The sequence below is a fragment of the Phalacrocorax carbo genome, chromosome 4 (genome assembly GCF_963921805.1).
Source record: "Phalacrocorax carbo chromosome 4, bPhaCar2.1, whole genome shotgun sequence".
In the NCBI taxonomy this organism is placed as follows: domain Eukaryota; kingdom Metazoa; phylum Chordata; class Aves; order Suliformes; family Phalacrocoracidae; genus Phalacrocorax; species Phalacrocorax carbo.
In genome coordinates, this window is record NC_087516.1 from 34086900 (window position 1) to 34106444 (window position 19545).

The 19545-nt window shown below is 39.6% G+C and overlaps 2 protein-coding genes across 17 annotated transcripts in view; one reads left to right on the forward strand and one right to left on the reverse strand.

The window, feature by feature from the left end:
* The window catches only part of PCM1 (pericentriolar material 1), a 45405-nt gene extending 36630 nt beyond the window's left edge, over positions 1-8775 (forward strand). For 13 of the 16 annotated variants that reach the window (XM_064449537.1, XM_064449536.1, XM_064449533.1 and 10 more), the window contains 8 exons: positions 1529-1588; positions 3434-3572; positions 4252-4400; positions 5331-5400; positions 6432-6682; positions 6899-6991; positions 7110-7233; positions 8442-8775. In XM_064449537.1, coding sequence (XP_064305607.1) covers positions 1529-1588; positions 3434-3572; positions 4252-4400; positions 5331-5400; positions 6432-6682; positions 6899-6991; positions 7110-7233; positions 8442-8467 — 912 coding nt within the window. In that variant the 3' untranslated portion in view covers positions 8468-8775. The remainder of the gene's footprint in view (positions 1-1528; positions 1589-3433; positions 3573-4251; positions 4401-5330; positions 5401-6431; positions 6683-6898; positions 6992-7109; positions 7234-8441) is intronic. The other 3 variants (XM_064449542.1, XM_064449544.1, XM_064449549.1) reach the window with 1 other exon arrangement.
* A 1156-nt stretch (positions 8776-9931) lies between these two features.
* Positions 9932-14965, reverse strand: LOC104041029 (general transcription factor IIE subunit 1). The gene is made up of 4 exons (XM_064449530.1): positions 13845-14965; positions 12847-13048; positions 12060-12286; positions 9932-11656 (listed from the first exon to the last, which is right to left on the reverse strand). The coding sequence occupies exons 1-4, from the start codon at positions 14290-14292 to the stop codon at positions 11274-11276; spliced, it is 1260 nt and encodes a 419-aa protein (XP_064305600.1). The 5' UTR covers positions 14293-14965; the 3' UTR covers positions 9932-11273.
* Between the last annotated feature and the right edge of the window lie 4580 nt (positions 14966-19545).

Below are 19545 nucleotides of genomic sequence, written 5' to 3' on the forward strand. Positions count from 1 at the left end.
TTGTACACCCCCAGCCCACTCACTGGTAGGGTGGTGTGAGGAGCAGAAAAGGCCTTGCTCAGCAGTAGCGAAAACATCTCTGCATTATCGACACTCTTTCTGGCAAAAATCCAAAACATAACCCCATACTAACTACCATGAAGAAATTTAACTCTGTCCCAGCTAAATATTTTGACACATGGGGGTCCCAGTTGGTCATCTCTCCAGTTACGCCTACAGCTTTCCTTGCAGTACTTTAGTTAATCATCAAAGAGTTGGCTTGTTGGCGTGTGTAGAAAGTATCACTTTCCAGACTTGGAGTGTATACTTATATATAACTTTCCAGAAGTATTCGAGACTGTAGTACATATTCTGCTCTAACAAAGCAAGCTTTGTTTGGTTTTTGCACTATTTACACTATTAAAGGTGTCACATCACCATTTTTAATTTTTAGTATTGGAGTTTTTAGGAACATAGCTATTTTTAGTTATGTGAAGTGTTTACAAAACAAACAGTAGAACAGATTATGTTCACCTATTTAAATCAGTCATGTACCTACCTCAGTGTTTTTTCTTGTATAGTATAGTTATTACTTCAGTGTCCTTTCAGCTTTCTTTTAGAAACACAAACATCAAAGCAAACCCTTAACTCATTCTTATTTTAAAATGTCAACAGAAGATATAGTTTATGACAGATTCACAAAATATATAAAGTCCTATAAGCAGTTTTAAGCATATCATCAGCTATGTCTCAAGACAGTTCAACCTGGATATACCAGTAATATAGCTACTGAGAGAGACAGGAGTGCCTTGTAAAGAGGCCAAAGAAACACTGAATCCAGAAGGATTTGGACATGATTTCCTATTTTATCTGAAGTTGCTCATTGGGTCTTTATTACATAAAAGCCTGGCTTGTACACTGCTATGAGAATGCATGGAGCCAACTTATATCTGGCACTTCTCCTCTCATGGAATACAGAATTAGGGTTAAGGTCAATGTTTGCCTTGTTGCTGTGGCAGCTGTCCAGATTCAACAGAGCTAGAGATGAGCCAGAACTGGTAGGTCCTGGCTACTTTGTACAGACCTGCATAATTATGTCTATATGGTTTTCTCACAACTTTCAGATCTGGGATCCTGATGCAGGTGCATCTGATCTTGCTGAACTTTGTGGCTGTCTTGAGTCCAGTAAGCTAACTGGTTTTAGTTCCATGCTAAAAAACACAGCTCTGTCTTAACTAGAGCTGGTATATCTGATTCTATATGTTAAATATGATTCAACCACAGACTGGAGAATTAGCCCATGTGAACATAATTGTTTAAATAAGAAGGGCTAACAGAGTTTTTTGTAATGTTTTGCAACTACAAAGTTTTGAAGACGTCTGTGTAAACGTCTCTTGTAGCGTAGAAGTCCCTGTAGCTTACTGTCATTTTGAGATGGCAATTCTTGGTAAGATTGGCATTGCAGCCAAGGTTTCATGAAGCCCTAATTTGGCTCAGGATTTCAAAGTTATTTCAGTTTAGAATTGAAGACAGTTTGTGTTTCTTCTAGGCAAAAAAAGGTCTCCAGGTGGATGTTTGCTCATCTGCTGAAGATGCCGATGAGGACAAAGTATGTTTATGCTTCTCAACTGTCTTTATTCCTCAGATAATTTCACAGATCACTTAGTTTTACTGTTTTCTGTCATATAAACCCAGTATCTGTAAGCAGCCCATTTCCTAACGTTCGTAAATTTATTAAACGACATGGGGTTTTAGCTCCTTTCTGTTATTCTCAGTGATTTACTTTATCAAAATAACACAGTAAATTATAATTTCCCTTTTTTAATTTGAATTGACGGTCTGGGAAATGACTACCAAAAAATCTGCCTTCATCAATAAGTCTTTCTTATTATATGCGTTCAGTAAACATGACTTGGATATCAGTTCCTTGGTTGCTCTTGTTTTCATTCCTGTTTCTACTGCAGAGGCATTACCAGTGTAAAGACTGATGCATTTTTCTTATAAAACATTACCTTGTTAGCTTTCAAGAAGTGCATTCAGATCAGCAAAGATAGTATTAAAGATGCTTTTCTATTTTTATTTTTTTTTGTTGGTGACCTTTATGTAAAATGAGCTTTGCTTTAGGACTGACAATTTGGAAAAACAAAAATAGCGAAGTTTGTTGAATGCTATGCAACTGAAATGGAGTACTTTGAACTTGCCGAGAAGCGTTAGGGTAGGATTTTATTTTTCCTTTTAGTGTTAATTTTCTGTATTTTAGAGAAAAAGATCTGTTCTGAAGGTGTTTGTTGTAAGATTTGGCATGGGGCTGTTGCCTGTGTTCTCAGCTCAGAGAATTGAGAATGTAGTCGTCCATTGAAAAATTAAACAACAAGGACAGTAAATAGAGATGGTGCTTAACTACTTTCAGCAACTAACATTTTCTTTTTTAATGGTATGGAATAAGTCTTCTTACTTTTCATCTTAAGGAGAAGGCAGGTGTTCTGAGTTGGGGCGGAGGTATCTTCCAACCTAAACAATTCTATGATTCTATGGTATTTGAGGTCCTCAGAGTCAAAGTCTGAGTATTAAATGTTAGGGCCCAAAATTTCTCCCTTTCCTTTTCAAGTTTGTTTTGAAAGCCCCTAAAATCATTGTGTTTGGGAAGAGGGGTTGCGTCTGAAGTTTTTTATTTTCTGCTGGAATGTTCAGTTTTTTCCAACCAAGGGAAAGATAGAGGTAATGTACAAAGGCAAACGTTGAATGCTTTCCTTAAATGGGCATAGGCATATGTGTAGGCATGTATGGGCATGGAGTCAGTGCTTTCTTCTAGGGCTTAGAGCTGTTGTCACAGTGCTTTGGAAGTAAAAGTGGGAAGGTGCATGTCACTTGCTATGGTGGTTGTGGTGTAGAAGAGTCCTTTCAAGATTTGGAGCCAAACTTGGGGCTTTACTTGGAGTTCATATAGACTGAGCAGAATTTTCTCACTCAAGGTATTTAGCAAATTATTCAGCAGAGAAACTGCTGAGTAGCTATTGGTAAAGGAATGAGAAGCTGCAGTTAGGAACATTCCTCACTTTTACTAGAGATCATTTAGCAGAAGCAGGGAAGTTGCTAGATGGTAATAATACAGGTGCATCTGTCTTCCTCTTGATAATGACAAATATAATTTAAAGAAATTTTTTTAAGCTAACATGCTGATCAGTCTGAACCTTTTCAGATAGAGAAATAGTTACGATGTCCTTGATCATGCACTGTTCAGATATAGCTAACTCTTCTAGTAGGTTCTGATGCTCTGTTTCAGGAGTACGTTTGCAGTATTCATTTCAAGGCTTCAAGGACTACGTAAGCATGAATTTATAGTCTGTAGAATTTTTTCCTATTTTTGAGAAAACAAAGGTGACTCCCTGATACAGAAACCACAACTTAATCTTCAGATAAACATGAAATTGTACAGTATTGCCTGTTTTCCTAGGACAAGGATGAGACTGAAACTGTTAAACAAGTACAGGACTCAGAAATGTATGATGGTAATGGAGTTCCTGAAAGTATTAGGTCTGATGCATCTGATCAAGAGGAAGATGAGGAAAGTGAAAGTGGTCCAGTGGCAATAAGTAAGTTTTATACAGTTTGTTATTTAATGCTTTCACTGTAGTTTTGACCAACTAGTTTTACAACAGGGTTTGCAGGAAGTACTGCTGTGTAACATCTTCTCTCACAGATTTTCTAGACAGGTCTTTTCCAGTGAACGTTTTCCAGTACTGTATTTACTAGCATGGTGTCAAGGATTAAATGTTCCAATTAGAGGAGCAGCTTCTCTTTGTAATCAGTGGATTTGTAAAAACATGTTAGAATCGGATTCATTGTTTAAGTTACATATCCTGTCTCAGCTAAACTTGAAGTTTCTCAACCTTTTAACCTGAATGATGTGAAAGCTGCTGACATTTAATGCAGTTTTTCATCTAAATGATTTTTTAAAAATACGGTTCTGCTTAAGCTTACAGTTTTTTTAAGATTCTTTTTGTCCAGTTAGTCGTCTTACACCAACTACTCATGGCTTGGTTTCCCTTATTTATGTTCTCCACACCAACTTGTTTGAGCATATGGATCTTTGAAAGTTAAGTCATCACTGCATCTTAATTTCAAAGAATGTTTTGAAGTAAGAGTTATAACTGATTTTTGGAGTAAATTCCCCAAAGGTATTTGGGAGTTGGTAGCCTGACTTTTACTCTGTCAGGCTCTGTCAATATGCAAATCCAATATGAAGGTGGTTTTACATTGATTTGCCTTCAGGTTTATCAAAAGCGGAAACCCAAGCTCTGACTAACTATGGCAGTGGAGAAGATGAGAATGAAGATGAAGAGATAGAATTTGAGGAAGGACCTGTTGATGTGCAGACATCACTACAAGCCAGCAGTGAAACAACAACTGAAAATGAACAGGTATCACCAGAGTTGTAAACCAAGGACAAACCTAAGCCAGTGCAGTTTTTCAGTACATATTTGGACGTACCTCAGTTTTTTCTTGCTGCACTGTTTTCATACTAATGAAAGTAGAAGAATTATACAAGAAATGCCATGAAAGGAATAGCTGCTACATACAAAATACTGCATTCCCCACCTGAATTTATTATTGGTGTAGCTGATGCCAAAATGGATCGATGGGCACAGACAAACTAATGTTTAAATCTGCTGTCACAGAGAGAAAATGTTAAGCTGCAGCAGAAAAGGGAAACTTTCAAAAAAGTGTCATGTTTTCAACTGTTAACTGGTTCTTCTGTGTTTGCTGACATCAAGTTCTAATTGGGCTTTCCTTTGCAGAAGCTATTGACTCTTCTATTCTAGCTTGTCTCTGGTTTGTCTTTCCTCTTTATCATATAACTTCTTCTAGAACAGTGGTGAAATGTTATTGGCTGCTATTGTCATTTCACTGTTAGCTTCCTTACAGACATCTTGATGTGTGTAGTCTGGAGACTTGTCAGTTCTTTACATTTCAGTAAATAAGATTGACTTCTGAATCATTAGAAACTTTGGTTTACTCAATAGTTATTAATATTAGGCAAGGATGTAACAGGAACATGTTACTTTAAAGGCTAACAGTAGATCAGAGAGTTTACCTGGGAACTACTGTAGTGAAAAGAAACTTAAATGTTCAGATAAAACACACATATCAGTGTTAATAGTTTCTTAGTGTGGGTGACTAGCAGTTGAATAGAGTAGAACTTGCTGTCTTTATTTCAAACTAGTGAAAAGACAAAAACATTGAGCAAGTGTACAGTGTGTTTCTAGCTAGCCAGGAAGAGTAAATTTGCCAATAAGCCAAGAAGCTGATTAGTAGAACTTGTTTTAACTTGTTTTCACCTTCCCTAATAGATTTCAAAACAAGAATTGAGTAAGACAAAAAGCAGTGAGATTTTGTCATCAGAACAAGAATCTGCTAAAGGTAAGCCTCTTATGCAGTAACTGAGATATTAACACTTCTGTATAAACTTGCATACTGTGAGAATTATCTTGGATAGTGCCTGTGATGTATGTAATTAAGAGGAAGATGATCAAATTTGCAAGACTTTACTGGCTGTTTTTTTCATGGAACCACATCACTTGACTTGATACATCTGCGTTGATACAGACACAGCAAACTTTTTGAAGAGGAAGCCTGGAATATTCTTACCTAGGTAGATGTGGCTTAATGCTTGACCGTAGCATGAATTTCAGTTGATTGTTGCAGCCCTTGGCACACAACCGTAGCAGATTTAACTTGTCTGTAACAGTATTTTGATCTTTAAATTTGTCTAGTACTTGTTTTTTCTGCTCCTACCATTTACTAGCAATTGAAATCATTTTATATTGTAAACACTTATTTCTCTGAGAAATGCTGTGTTGTAACTGATTAAGAATGGAGAAATCATCTTCTGTCAAAAGACAGAAACACTGCTGGGCAGTATGAAGGTTATTTCTAATCTAACTGTTGTTACCACCTTCTCCTGTGTTTATCTGTTGCAACTGCTCTTTTGTTCCTCGTCTTTCTTTGTAGACTAAAAGCAGTATTTGAGTAGATCCTGAGTTGCCACATTCTTGTGGCAAAATGTTAAGGAATTTATTATTCTGTATTATATCTCCTTATATGTAGAATGATTATTTTACAGTAGGTCATATAGTTCTGGAAGTTGTTGGTTTGGTTTGAGGTTTTTTGTTTTATTTTGGGGGTTTTTGTTTTGTTTTTAATCTCCATCAAGTCAAAAATTTTTGTCACGTACCATTTTGTGATGATTGCTGATATACAAGTGTGTGAGAGTACAAATAACTTTCATTTTGGTCAGCTTTGTGTTGATCTGAGAGGCTATAATTCACTTTCATTGCGGATTTGTAGCTTCGGATCATAATTTGTAAAAAAAAAATAATAATCTGGCATTTTCATATGCTCTGAATCTTCTACTATTTCTGCCTAGTTAAAATTTAGTTTTGTGATTTTAGGTGAACAAGATGTGATTGCAGTTTTGCCTCATTATCTCAACGTCATGGAGAATACACCACCTTTAACAGTCAACACACCAGAATCCTTTATAACAGCCAGCATGAAAACAGAAGAATCAAGCTCATCTTTACCAGTAAATGAAACTCAAACACTAGATACGATGTGTGTGGGAAACAAATCTGCCGCGAGTTCCGAGAGCTCCATGGCTGGCAGCCCTGATACGGAGTCACCTGTGTTAGTGAATGAATATGTGCGTATATTTCAGTTAAGATACATCCAAGAGAAATTAGAAGCTTTTTTCTATTTCAGTGTTATTTCTAGTTTCCAGTCTTGTTCAGTTTTATCTGTAAATTTGCTACGGGCATTGTTTTTTGATGTGCTTTATTATAATAGTAAAAAAATCTGGTTTTGGAGTGAAAATAAAACTAAGCAGCACTGTGTTAACTGTCGCTATTTTTCTTAACAGGAAGCTGGTTCTGGAAACGTAAGTCAAAAATCTGATGAAGATGACTTTGTGAAAGTGGAAGACTTGCCCCTTAAGCTTGCAGTATATTCAGAGGTATTTTGCTGCTGTTTGTGGGGTGGTTGTTTAGAAATGCACACCTTAAATGTCTTAATTATCTGGACAGCAGTAGGAATTATCCAGAACTTTGAGTTTTGCTTTATCTGTTACAAAGGCAGATTTAATGAAGAAAATGGCAACGGAGGCCCAAACCAACAGTTTGTCTGATGAATTACTGGATGGAGGTGGAGCTCAGGATCAAGAATTAGTAGGAGATGCCCAAATGTTGAAAGAACCTGGTAAAGGTTATTTTCTAAATCCTCTACACCTATTGGGAAGGCACCTTAGAATGGCCTAGAATTTAAGTATCTTGTTACCACTGATTAAGTGAGCAGTTATTGTGATGCTGAAAGAATATCCTTTTTTGTTATCGTGCATTTGAAAATTATGTATTGATATGAAGGGATTTTGCTTTCTATGTCCCTTTTATATACTTCTGTTAGATTCTGTGGCTAAAAGTTATAAAAATTAATGTGTAAAAATGCATGTTAAAACTTAATGGTTTTGAAACTTACTAAAATGGATTAGCATTTTTGTTTCTTGTTACAGAAGCTTGGATTTAATAATATTGTAAATTCGGATTGCTATTATCTGATTTAATAATGCTTAATATAATGTGACAGATCACTCAGTGTTTTTGTAATAGAAAAGTTCAAGAAGCTTTTCAAAGTAGTGAAATACGTCTTCTGGGGGGAACAAGTGTTTTTCATATGAAGCATCCTGAGGTAGAAAAAAACTGAAGTGTTTGCAATAAACAGCAATAAAGATTTGTCGCTCTCATGAAACTATTTATGCAGCTACAAAAACTTCATGGTAATGCAGATCAAAAAAGCCCTTTTTAATATAACGTAGATACTGTGACACAAGTTACAGTATTAGCGCGGCTTCTGTTCTGTTGTTTGGCTTGTAGTTCTCCAGTGGAGGATAAAGTAATAGCATTTATAAATGCATGAACTGGATATTCTGGTGGTAGTTTTCTGCTAGTGTAGCTGGTTGCAATTCATCAAAGCTGATGAAAATGCTTTTTTCTAATGCAGCTGTAGTGACAGCATAGGATTTTCCAGAACAGAATGTGAAGGAAGGTGCATCTTTCCTTCTGTTTCATTCACTGCCCATCACCATTGTGCTTGTCACAGCTGTGCTAGCAGAAGTCTGCCGTGTCGGCTTGGTGAGTGCTGATGCATACACCTGGTGTGGGAACAGTGGCTAAGAACGCCACGCTGCACAAAATTGGTAGCTAGCAACTAAGCCATTCTGCCTCTCTGTATGGGGGGTGGCTGTAGCTGTTCGAGTAAGCCAGTGCTCAAAACACTTGACAGAAAGGTGAGGATGAAATATTTCATCAAGGTGCTTTAATGGATGCTTACAAGGAGTTGAGATGTGGTCAGGAGCTGTGCTTGATGCCTTGTAGCTGTTAGATGATAACGAGCATACTCTTATTTTACAGAAACTTTTGGAGCTCAAAGTGCATGAGAATAACCTGAAGAGATCTGCATTTATAAACACCACGTATACAAATGCGTATGGAAGATGAGCACTAATTTCCCAGAATTCTGGAAGTGTATAAAAGTGTAAAATTTTTGACAAGCTGCCTCTTAGGATAGGTATGCTAACTTCTGCCTGTGGCAGTTTGGACAGCTGGAACTGAATCCCCTTCTATTCAGTTTTGCTGTACTGTTCTTTTTCTGTCTTAATCTTTTTTATTGTGACTTGTTTAGTAATTTTAAAACTGTAGTTTTAAATAAAGTTTGGACTTGTCTGTAAATTTGCCTTTTGAAAAATTTTCCTGTGGCTTACAGAATGGTACATGGAGTTTGTTGGAAGTTAACTGACTTTAAGTGTTGGCATGCTTGTAGCAGTTTGTTTCTCCTCTTTAGAGAAACACTGCTAACTTCCCTGGGACAAGAGACTCTTGTCCCACTAAGTTTCACCATAGTCTACAAATACGAGGTGTAGACACAGTACATACCTACAAGTTGCCTTTATAGCTTATGTAGAGCTGGTCTGTAAAAAGAAAAGTTCATGTTTGGCCTGTGGAATTTGTTTCGATCAGCACAGTTACCTGAGAGGACGTAAATATTCTGGTTGTGCACTTAACTGCAGAAACCATCTCTCTCTCTGCATTTTGTTTTGCACTTCCAAAGGGATAAACCTGTCTGAAAACTTTAGTGTCCCCTCACATGTAGCACTTAAAATTGCTGCTGTTGAAAGCCTGTAGAATCTGTTCCTAAAGTGTTTGACATTGTGAAGAGTTTTCTTGTGGAAAGGAAGAAGTTTCAGAAATTAAAATCCATGTTAAAAAAACGCACCACACCACATCAGTTAATGTCAGCACCTAATGAACTCATGGCCAAGCTGGAATTGGGATTGTAGATAAGCAGACTGGAAAACTTGAACCAGAACAAAAATTTTTTCAGATCAGAGTTGCTAATGCCAGCAAGTCATAAAATTGAGCTAGAAAGAAATATGCTGAATAAGCTATCTGCTGCATTATAGACGTCCTGCTTACCTTAAAGACAAGGCTTTTCTCAAAGTAGTTAAAAAGCAACGGTCATCTTAAATTCAGGGTTGTCTTCCCTTTGGTGTTAGTGTAGAAATATGGCTATGTGCTGTGGGAGACAGCCTAGTGACAGTGAAGCCTAAATATGCCTGAAGTTTAAATAAAATGAGTGTGAGATTCTACTGTGATTTCTTTTGTTTTTGTTTTGAGTCTCTCCAGCTTTTATGAGTGAATTTTGGAATGGCAGACTGGAGCTGAGCCATGACTGTAAAGGCAAAAGTAGATCAGAAGGTTTGAAGTCAGTTCAGTTACTCTGCAGGCTTTAAACTCACGTGTGTGTGCAGAAAAAAAAACTTCAGAATTTTGAAGATGGGAAATACATTGTGACAGAGGCAAACATCTGAAAATGAAACAGAATGAAAGCTTTTAATGGCTAATGATACAAGAATCACACAGTAGCTCCAAAAGAGGACATTTTCATAAAGTAGAGCAAGATATGTACATATCTGAGACCTCTAGTTAACAATTTACCATGTAAACACTCTAAGCTCATGAAATAGCATGAGCCTACACCATTCCTGAACTCTTGCCCTGGAATGGTGTGTATGAATGATGCATTGAAATGATATTTCTTCGGTCATGCTTTCTCTCTGCCCCTTCTTCAGAGAGTCACAGGATGGCTGAGGTTGGAAGGGATTGCTGGATGTCATGTCCCAAGCCCTGGCTCAAGCAGGATGACACAGAGGTGGCTGCCTGGGAGGCTTCAGAGGGTTTCCATCATGGGAGCCTCTGCAGCCTCAGTCACCCTCACAGCAAGAAAGCACTTCCTAACATTCGGAGGGAATCTCCTGTGTTTCAGTTTGCACCCTTGTAGTCTACTTTCATAATCCATCGCTGAAGTAGTAGAGTTGCTGAAGAAGTTAAGCTGTATCTTATGTTCTGATGCCAGTTCTACTCAGATACAGTTCAGTTCAAGTAAAATGTGTTCTTCAATGGTAGTAGAGAAGATCTTGCTTAAAATGACTACAGGAGAATGTGTGAATGAGGTCTGAGAAGCAGCATCTTCTGCTTGACACACTGCTTGCTTCCTTACCACTCTAGACCAAAATGGATATTTTACTGTCCAATATCCACTGCACAGTTCATTTCAGAGAGAGTTCTGTAGGGCAGTGAGGTCAAAGAATTCAGATTATTTTAAAGATGGCAGGTAAGAGGCTGGCTCTCTTCTGTAACTAACACAATTTAGTACCAGCTCTTCCCTTAGAGGGAGGTTACCGTCTAAGACGTGTCTGTTAGTGTTGTGAATGACCTAACACAAGAGAATGCAGCGGTATGGAGTGAAACCAGATCACACTGAGGTTTAGCTCACTTTCACTACTGTAAATATCTGCTGCTTCTGGGAGTGAAGCAGAATAGTCAATTTCTTCCAGTATATTGGAACATTGCCTCTGAAACTTTATTTTCCTCAGATCACTTATATCCCACTGTAGCTTGAAATGATTCATGCTCCAAAAGGAACTACAGCATTCACAAAGTCTGAGCATTAAGACAACAGAAAACCCCCCATGTGACATTGGGTTGCTTTTGCTGCACTGCTAGTGTTCTGAACTGTAGTTGCCTACTACAGGCTTATTCTCTTACATAACAGCAAGGAGTTCAAAGAAGACTTTACCACTGAAGGGTTAACTTTGAAGAACATAAGTTAAACTAATAAATTGTTTTATTTCAAAAGAAGCCTTTACCCATTCTATACAAGTTTGCATGTTCATACATGGGTATTTATTCAAAGACAGACTGGAACATTTCTTGTCCGACTTTTATATAAGCTGCTCTCTCTTCATTTGTCATGAAAGACACAAGCTCTGGGTTTTCACTAACTTCACCATATGAATGAGGCTGACCAGCCACCATCACGATCGGACCTTGTGTTTCCTGTTCTTCCTCTTGGTCAAAGTTGCTGCCGGCTATTTTCATTCCTGTTCTTGAGCACTGAGCACCTTCTTCAGCCTCTCCAGTATCGCTGCCTGAGCCAGGTGGTTTGCTTTTGACAGCAGGAGCCTGGCATGTGCTGGGCAATGGCTTGGATTCATGGATCAGAAGGGTCTTGATGATTTCATTATCAGTGACAGTTTCTTTAACACTTTCTTCAGAGGCCTTTACTCCTAGTACACAATACTAAGTGTTAGAGAGAGCAGTAGTTTAGTTACCCCAAGCATTCTACAGAAATTATTTTTTTCTACTCTGGATCTTTTTTACCCACACTTTAGAATTCTCTTGGAAGTGCAGGCATTTCCAAGCACTTTCCACTTTAAACCTTACTGCTAATGTTACCACATGGTTAGAGCCAAAAATTTCAGGACCTGGTACCTGACCTCTGGCTTTAGGAATACTACCTAAGTCAGTCTAAAGACTAGCTTTTAGGAACTAAGGGCTGATAGCCACTGGTGCACCACTGAAGCATTACTCCACATTCTAAACCAAGCTCACTACATTTTCAATAGGAAAACTACATTTAAATGAAGTAAGGCTGCTGAATTTAAGTATTTGCCAATGCTTAAAGCTTACCAACGCTGCTGTTGGAGGTGGTTGTTGTTGCGCCTTCCACAGTGCTCTCTGACATCCAGATAGGTTGCTCTTTAGTTGCTTTTTCTCTCGTTTTCTTCTTGGGCTCAGTGTCTTGGACATCAATAACTACATTCTGGGTGTACATATTTCCAAAAGAAGAACTTCTGTTGGCCCATTTTTCAGGTTGGCTGTGGGATTCCAGCACGCTCGAACCCACCTGATCAAGGCTGAATAAAATATCACCCATTTTGGATGGGTTAAATTCAGGCAAGAACCCCCCAGTTCCCATTTAAACAAAAAAAGAAGACAAAAATAAAAGACAAAAATAAAAAGACAAAGCTTGGTTTGTCAGCAGACTAGCTTTAACAAATGCTCTGCACGAAAACAACTGGCATCCCCCATTACCTCATCACCAGGCAAGTGATTCTGAACCATTGGTTTTGGCACGGTCTCTTCAGTAGTGCATCTCTGGGTGAAGCACTCTGACAGAGAAACGTTACTGTCTCACAGAAAGGGCTATGAACATTAGCTGAAGGAGAAGTCTGGAAAATTAATTCTTAAAAAAGGTAGCAAAAATAAAACTATGTATAATGATTATTTAGAATGCCTCAGATCTGACAGGCTGCTTCATTAAGCAGCTGACAGTACTGAACAAAGCAGAATGGAGTAGGGAGTACGCTCCAAGTTCAGTATTTCAAAGATTTTCCAACCGGGAAGTTGTTGGGGGGGGTGGGGTGGGGGGTGTGTGTGTTTGTATCGATCAGAAGTTCTAGGGTTGTATTTATACCTTTCTGATAATTCTGGTATTTCCATTGGCTGAGGCTCCAGCAAGTCATATGGCAGAGCAATATCTTCGGTCTCACGCAGCAGCGCAAAGATAGGTTCAATCTGCTCATTGAATTTTGCTAGCAAGGTTCGAGCATCGTGCTTAGGAAGCGCTGAGGCATCTTCCTCTACTTCAGTGTTGCAGTAAGTGCAGCGGAAAGTCTCTGCAACGTTATCCAAATCGGAAATTCTCATGTTCATAGGATGCAGAAGATCAGGAATGTCTTGTTAAGAAATCCACAGCCTGGACAATTACCAAAGCATTTGGACTTCGCTAGACATTATCCCTTTGTTCACATTAACTAGGGGAACTCAAGACTCAAGCTAAAAGGCAAGCCAGCTTGGGGTTTGGATTTTGTTTGGTGCGTGGTTTGTTTTTCAGTTTGGGGTGGGTTTTTTTGTTGTTTTCTTTTTTCCCTTTTTTTTTTTTAATATTTTTTTGAGGACTGATATTCACACACTTGCAAGACAAACTGGGAGGGAAAGTTAAGTTAGCTAGACATGGCATATCATCAGATAGGGTTGGTTTTTGTTTTCCCTGATCTCATCTTTTTCTTGGTTCATAATGTAAGGAAAAAGACATTTGCACATATAAGCAGCATCTCGTTTTAGTTGTTTCAAGTGCTAAAGTTCAAAGAGACTCACTCATTTAGAGTCAAAATACATGCTAAAAACCTCTATTTAGGTCTTAAGCAAAAAAAAAATTAAAGCATATTCTATCAAAACACATCACCAGCCTCGATGTTTGCTCTTCAGTAACTTGACAAACTCCCTCCGTTTAGAAGGGTGATTTTTGCCAACTGACAGTACGCTGACTTCACGTTGTCCACCAGCAAACAAGAAGCGTATCCTAACAAACATGCTTTTATTGCAAAGCTCGCAGAGGAGACCATTTTGTGCTATCAGGCTATCAGAGCTATTCTTTGAGATAAGAGCAAATAAGCAATATAAGCAACGTACCTGTAAACACATCAAAGAGCTGATTGACTTCCAGGTCCGTGAAAGTGCTGGAGCAAGATGGACATTTAAAAGAGGACCTGGTAGTTGAATCCCGCTCCTCCGCCTCTATTTTCCGGCGCACATGATCCAGTTTGTATTTTATCACATCCACCAGCACCTTGTAATTGATGTAATAGTAATTGTGCCTTGTGCTCTTCCCGTTAGGCCCTGTTTCAACTCGCATACGCAGCTTCACAAACTTGTCTGCCTTGAGCGTGTTGAGGACAGTACGCAGTTGTTTACGTTCATACTTGAGCAACTGTAACAAGTCATCCTCCTTCACGCAGGGGTAGCGGATCAGTATATCGAAGGCCAGGGAGTACTCTACTCCGTAGAAACCGTGCACTACATATTTGGCCAGGCGCTTTAGGGCCGCCGGGATCTCTGTGATAACGTTTTGCTCTTCCATCAGGAGCTGAACCACTGTCAGAAAGAGAAGTGCTGTACAAAAGCCCGAAGGGAGGCGAGGCGAGCTGTGGTGAACCTTCCCTAGAGCTCGCAGGCTGGCATGAAGCGGGTCATTTGCTGTGCTCCACTTCTCTGGGAGTCTTTGCTGACTAGGTTAATGTAAAATCCTAAACCTGCACATGGGAAAGGTATTGATAGATATCAAAGATTACCTAATCTTCAGGTATGATGATTACACCTGACACATTCATGTCCTCTTGTGTAAAAACCCACAGAAGATATCTAGGAAAATGGGTTACAGAAAGTTCACAATAATCCTCTTTGCAGAGGACAGCACAGCTAATGCGTGTGTTTAGGTCTGCCTGAAGGTCCTGTTATTCGCAGCCAGCCAAGACCCAAAGTGAACACGATATGCCTTCAAAAGTAAAGCTCAGGACACAAGCTGGGAGAGAAATCTTTAGCTTAATTCATAACAATATGTGAAATAGCTGAGACTATCTCCCTTTCTGGCAAAGCCACAAAAGGTGCTTGAGCACTTTTTAGCTTGCTCTTTGCAATTTTTCCGCTGGCTGCTCTGGTCATACAAAGCCCTAGCGAAACTATGGCACAGGATGCTCCATCTTGTCTGGTACCATCCTCGCTCCGCACAGGGTGTTTGGGGCTGTGCCTGCTTGTTCCGCCATACTAAATCACCAGGGAACTTCTGTAGCAGAACTTTTTCCCTCTTAATACTCTTCTCCCCTGTAGAAATAGGGCTTCTGGCAATAACCAATTCCTAATCCCATTAACTAGAATGTAACTGATTTTAATCAGTCCAGCTATCCTAACTGTTTTATTTGTAAGGAATGGAGGGAGAAGAAAAAAAATTGAGGTATGTTTCAGTAAAGCCACATGCCAATTTCTTTCTTTGAGGCAAGTTAAAATCCTGCAGTAACATTTGGTACTGCAGCCTCTAGCCAGATTGCTTGGCAGAGAACTGTGCAATGTGCAGCTGAATAGTGCTGGTGCAGCCCCTGGATCAGAAGGAAGGCACGTGGTGCCCATGATGCATGTTATGGTGTGGTACGTTGCCGGCACTGGCATCATCCCCTGCTGAGGGGAACCTTGCTCTAGCCCAGGTAACTGCATATTGCTACACAGAGCTTCCAGGTGACCTTCGTCAGAAATCCTAGTTAAACAAACAAAACCTACTTGCAGTAGCCTAGTAGTTGAGCTATGGTTAAATTGGCATCTCATAAGAGAAGCACTGCCTTTTGATTAACCTAAACCAAATGTAAACCTGCTGGTAGGAGGCTGGAAACCCCAAAGGCAATAGCACCATGCTGACCTAAATTTCCCACAGGAAGAGTGGGGGAACACTGGAACAGGCTGCCCAGGGAAGAGGTGGAATCTCTGTACTTCAATTGGACAAGAGCCTGAGCAGCCTGACCTTGTTTTGAGATTAGTTGTGCCATGAGCAAGGGTTGGACCAGACAGCCTCCAGAGGTCCTGTCCAACTTAAATTCATCTGTTCTGTTCCAAGAGAGTTAAATGTAACCATAGTAAGGAGAGAAGCTTTGGGAACATAAGTCAGTTCCCTGACAGTCCTCAGACTGTAAGAAAAGCATTTGTATGATTTTTCACAAAAGCCTTGAGGAAGAAGCGAATTTCATATTATTACAGTTTTACTCTTCCGCTTCTCCTTTGCCCTCGTCCTCAAAAAAGGCTTAACTAAACAGTCCTCCTGACTGTCACATGTTAACAGGGCAGCATAGCTCATTGCATGACTAGACAGGCAATGTTCCCTTCCTCAGGCAGGAAAGCACAGGACCTTGAGCCTGCATTCAAAAATCTCTCAGAAAGTAAATCCTGTTCTTGCTGCCAGCCAAGCCCTAGAAAGGGTCTGACACACCATCTGTGTACATGTGTCTGTGGTGGGCCAGGGCATAGTCTAGTCAAGAGTCAGGAACTCCATCTGCTGAAAAGAGAAGTTTAATAAAATCTTTTCACTGCCGTCCTATCTCCACCTCTTTCCTTGATAGATGAGCTACCTCAAGATGCCAGTGCATTTTCAGCCAAACAGAACCATATGCAGACATGCTGGATAGCAAGTTAGTGAGCAGGGTGGCTATCCTTGAGCCACTCAACCATCTTTGTGCCCCAGCTGCGCTCAGCAGGTAATATTCCTTTCCCCATTTGCAGCAAAGGCTCTTTGCTCTTATTGCTGAGTAGGCTTTCCTTTGAAGTCAGGATAAGGGTATGCAGATAGCCAAGAAGCTTCAGACAGCAGAGAAGCTACCGGTGTGCAAGACAGGTTAGATTTACTGCTCTTGAAGCAGGGCTACAGGCTGGATTCCCACACCTACTCTCCAGTGTGTTAACCCCAGGGACACTTGAGCATAAAACACAAGGTTCTGGAGCACAGACAGACATCAGACTTCTTCCACAGAAAAATACACTAGCTTATGCTAAAGACTCATCTTTCTTCCTCTTTCTGGCCTCACAAATTTGGCATTTTTTTCAGTGCAGTGCCTTATACTCAGCAGGAAGGAAGGATGGGCAGCATCCTCAGCCAGCCCCAGCTCCAGAGATCAGGAGCATGTCTTTGAGTATCCTCAGGCTCTGGAGAGCCCAGAGCCTTGTCCTTCTACACTGTGGGCAAGTAGCCCCCAGAGCAGAGGCACCGTAGCCTCTAGCACAGGCCCAATGCCAGTTGGATTGTGACACTATTAAACAAGAACAAAACCACTTCTGCATTTAGTCCTTGGCTAATGAGGGCAGAACCCTGCCACTTAAAGGACTTGTATTAGGAGAAGGTCTCATGACTGTTTTTCCTTACCCTGAGTCAAATACAGACTGAAATAGGTTCAAAGGGAGTGAGATAAGTAGGTAACACGATTAAGGAAGAAGCAGGACTTGAACTGTAAGCTTGAGGTTTGCTGACCTATCAATTCTCTGGATGACTCCTTATCCCAGACTTACATCTCTAAAGCAAGCAGTACTCCCAAGTGCTAGAAAGTCTGGACTGCGCTGAAGTGCCTCCCAGCACCTTGACATTAAAAGCTCTTCACAACTGTATAAGCTACTCAGGGAAAGAAAAAAAAAAAAAACCAACACACACAAAAAAACCCCCAAACCACCCACAATCTCCCCTCCCCCCAAGAGAACCCCCCATACATACACACATAGTGTAAATACCATGGATATATACTGGGAGAAGCACGGTGGAAGCTTTCTCTACCGTGCTTTGGTATGTTTGAAGTTGTGTTTCTCCCCTCCATTTTGAAAAACCTCTCTATCTTATAATCACCAAATCTGAAGTATTGCAATTCAGAAAAAACAACTGCTTTTTAAAAGCTATTATGAAGGTTTCAGTTCACAGGCAGCAGTTCTTCTTTAATAGGAGCTTAAGACCACCCTTAGGAAGGAAAGGAGGAGAAAGAAGAGCAGCTCCCTGCAGAGAGAATGGCTTTAAACAAGAATCTGCTCTGCAGCTGAGCTACAGGTTGCATTAAGGAGACACGTATTTTGCTACTCATAGTTTGGGTTTGGGTTTTTTTTTTTTCTGCCCTTTTTGCCAACTGATAGCATATATGGACAAGATATCTTTCAAGTCACAGTCTAGCTTCTATCTTTAGCTGCTTTTAAAGTACTTATTTTTATGAGGGTGGGAGCAACCTTCTTATTACATTGATTATTTTTAAGATTATTTAGTAACTTAGATGCCTGAGAGATCCTTCTGCTTAGAGTTAACATGGAGCTATGATAACACTCATCAAGGAGAGAGGAATGCAACACTTTTTGTTTTCCCTATAAGCAAGAACTACCTTTAGGATCCTCTTTTTGCTTTGGGAAACCTACACAGAGTTGCTTGTGTTGGCAGGCAACTATCAAAAGCAGAATTTCAAGTTAACAGGCATCATATAGAGCAAGTTCTGCAAGGTTTCTCTGAAGCCAGTTGCTTAATGAACATTTTACCTGAGAAGGCAAACTACCCATCTCACACTTTCAAAGACACTAAACCACAGAGGCTTATTAAAGTAGTCTTGTGTCAGGCTTCATAGAACCATATCATCTACAAATAAGTTAAAAACCTCATCATTACCTCTCTTGCATAAGCAGAAAAACTTCAGGCTGCTATTGTAGAAGAGTTGCTCCTTTCCTAAGAGCTCAGAATAACTGCAAAACAAGCTTAAGTATTTCCCAGCCTTTTCCTAGACCTATCTGTGATAAGCCCTAATTATCACCCAGCTGGAGCAAGAGAGTCCCCAAATCACATTTCATTAGCAACTGAATGAATTCAGCTTTACATACATTGCATCAGGATAAAGTTATAAATCTTATTGCTCAATGAAATCCACCTACTAGTAGACTGAAAATGTGATTGCAGTCTTTGATTAGTGTTTCTATTAGCATGACTTTAGAAGACTAAGACTAACATAATAAGTCCTTTTTTATTGTTGCAAACCAAATATTTAGTATAGGTAATTTATGTGACTTGCGTTTAGAAGCTTTCATAACCAAACAAACCTGGAAACTTGAATATCTTGCTAAGAAAAAAAGCTGGAGTTAGTATGTTTACTAGTTTTTGCATTTTTATTTATTAATCTTTTTAGGTGGTCTATGTCTTCAGGAAAAAACATAAAGCAATTTTTTACTGTGTTTCTCTAGAATATAAAGTTATGAATGCTGTTGTTTCCTTTTATGGATTAGATATCTGTGTTTAAAAACAATGTCAAAATCAGGTTGCCAGATACTGCACAGTCCGGGGTTAAAATGCTGAATCCTATTTGGATCGCAACTGTCATATTCCATCTCAAATCCATGTGTCTTTCAAGTGGTTTTTTATATATGCCTAGTGGAGGCTGGTGTTTTGTAGTGATGTGATTTAGGTCTTCTCGGTACGTGTCGCAGCACGTATTGTGCTTTCGCTACAGCTGTTTGTTGCTGGAACTCTGACTTTCCAACTTGGCTGGCACATGGGCCCGTGGAGAGCCCCAGAGGCACGGGAGCTTGTCTGCATAGGACAGGTTGTCAGATTGGCATCTGTAAATGTCACTGCAGAAGGTAGTGCCTCTGAGAAATATTCAATACCAGAAAACAAACCTCATATTTTAGCAGCTGTAGCAAGAGCTTAGATTTCAAAACACTTCAAAGGTTTGAGACTGCAGTTTAGAAACTGCAGGAACAGGTGTCAAAAATCCCTAGATTAGCTCTGCCCTTGCTTGTGATTTATAGTAGCAGGGATCAGTTTCATGCCTTATGCAGGGGAAAA